The sequence below is a fragment of the Chinchilla lanigera genome, unplaced genomic scaffold (assembly GCF_000276665.1).
Source record: "Chinchilla lanigera isolate Chin_1 unplaced genomic scaffold, ChiLan1.0 scaffold00022, whole genome shotgun sequence".
Classification (NCBI taxonomy): domain Eukaryota; kingdom Metazoa; phylum Chordata; class Mammalia; order Rodentia; family Chinchillidae; genus Chinchilla; species Chinchilla lanigera.
This window is the reverse complement of record NW_004955423.1, coordinates 5,031,345-5,033,204: the sequence shown is the minus strand read 5'-3', so window position 1 is coordinate 5,033,204 and position 1,860 is coordinate 5,031,345. Positions and strand designations below refer to the sequence as shown.

The following is a 1,860-nucleotide window of genomic DNA, read 5'->3' as shown; positions in this document are numbered from 1 at the left end:
TTTTTGTTGTTGTTTTTCTCCGGTACCGGGAACCGAACTCACGACCTTGCGCTTGCCAGGCAGGCGCTTTTGCCGCTGAGCTAAATCCCCAGCCCCTCAAATTTTGATTTTTGTGATTTGCAAGGTCTCACAGCCATATAGCTGGTGAGTGCAGATCTCTCCGGCTTTGGTGCCATCCTGTACCACAAAAGGATACTGCAGTCGGTCGATAGCATCCTGGTCAATTTTGTTCATAGTGTTGTATACAAAGGTGCTGCTCAGCAGGACTGCCAGCGCAAAGATCTGGGCATCATTCTTACCATCAACCTAGAAGGCAGAACAAATTTATACCATTTCTCATGGCATTCCCAGGTGAGCAATCATTAAGAATAGGATCCAGGAATACAAATATTTTACAAGACAAACGAAAGTCATTGTCAAACCCATAAATTTAGTGTGGCTTTCTCACTGATGATTTGATATCTAGTCATACATTTTGACTCATTATCCCTCTTATAACTACTGTTAGATATTTTCAAAATGAATATTCAAATTAATAATCATAGAGGCCCATGATAGTGCATCATGACAGACTGGGTGAGAGCAGACAATATCCTCAGAGCTTCCTATTTAACTATTCAAAATCAAGATTTTACCAGAGTCAAAAAATTTGGCCTATATTTTATATATATATATATGTGTGTGTGTGTATATATATGTATATATGTATATGTATATATATGTATATATATGTGTGTATATATATATTTATATATATTATTGAGTAATTATTATCAACAAGGCTGACAGAAAAATGTTTTGATTTGTACCACTTAACCATTTCCTGAATAATTTGATCATAACTGATTTCAGGTTACCAAAGTGAACTCACTGAACTCACACTTGAGAAGAGATATATACAATTGATTGATATGAACTGGTATGAGCCAATTCTTGCACATATGTGAATCCTTCTCTTGCACATCCAGTAAAATTCTTCTAATGCTGATTTTAACTTATAAATATATTTATCCTCCCAACTCTTATCAGTAGAAATAGAAAGGGAAAAAAAAAAAAGGATATACTCTAGTCAAGGAGAAGTATGTTTTTAAAAAACAAAAACAGAGCAACCACAACAAAACCTCCATGTAGAAAGAACATTTAGAGATGAAGAGGTTGGTCAAATAGCAATCTTTCTCCTTTACCTTCTCTACGTCTCCCAGACCCTCGGTGTCAAGCAGAACGAGGGTGTGGTCCGGCTTCTCCGGATGAGGCACACACCACATCCAGATCCCCTTGGTGTGGGATTGCACCGTGGAGCCAACAGAAAAGCCTGCAAAGGAGAGTGGTGAAGTTGTTGTTAGCAAAGGGCTCTGGAAAATGAGTAGTTTTGGCAGAATGAAGTTAGTGCTGAAAGAAACCCAGATAAGAAGACAACAGAAAATACCAGTATTGATCTGAATTACAGTCAAAGAGTAGGAAGGTAATATTAAATATCATAGTTTGGAGGTTTTAAAAAATAATACGTTTTTAAGATTTTAATTGTATGCCAAACTTATTTCACTGATGTGTTAATATTAAGGCCAAAAACAGCATAAAAGCAAACTAAAGCAAAATCAAAACTGATGTATCTGCATAACTATTTTGGGAGTATGGCCATTTTCACTATGTTGTTTCTTCCTATGCAAGAGCAAGGGATGTCTTTCCTTTTTTTTTTTTTAATTTTAGAAATAAAAGGAGGAAAATACTAACAGACCGACAACATTTTACAATCTAGCATAGGATCAGTACAGACATTACAGAGTTACAAACAGAGTGGTAGGGAATTAACAATGCTTATTGTATTACATATTGATATCTTCAATGTAGTTTCTCATGAAA

General features: G+C 35.8%; 1 protein-coding gene across 1 annotated transcript in view; it reads right to left on the bottom strand.

Annotated features, from left to right (window-relative positions):
* Positions 1-1,860, bottom strand: part of LOC102012664 (guanylate-binding protein 5) — an 18,601-nt gene that overhangs the window by 6,920 nt on the left and 9,821 nt on the right. The window contains exons 3-4 of the mRNA XM_005385100.2: positions 1,185-1,312; positions 197-306 (exon numbers count right to left, since the gene is read on the bottom strand). Coding sequence (XP_005385157.1) covers positions 197-306; positions 1,185-1,312 — 238 coding nt within the window. The remainder of the gene's footprint in view (positions 1-196; positions 307-1,184; positions 1,313-1,860) is intronic.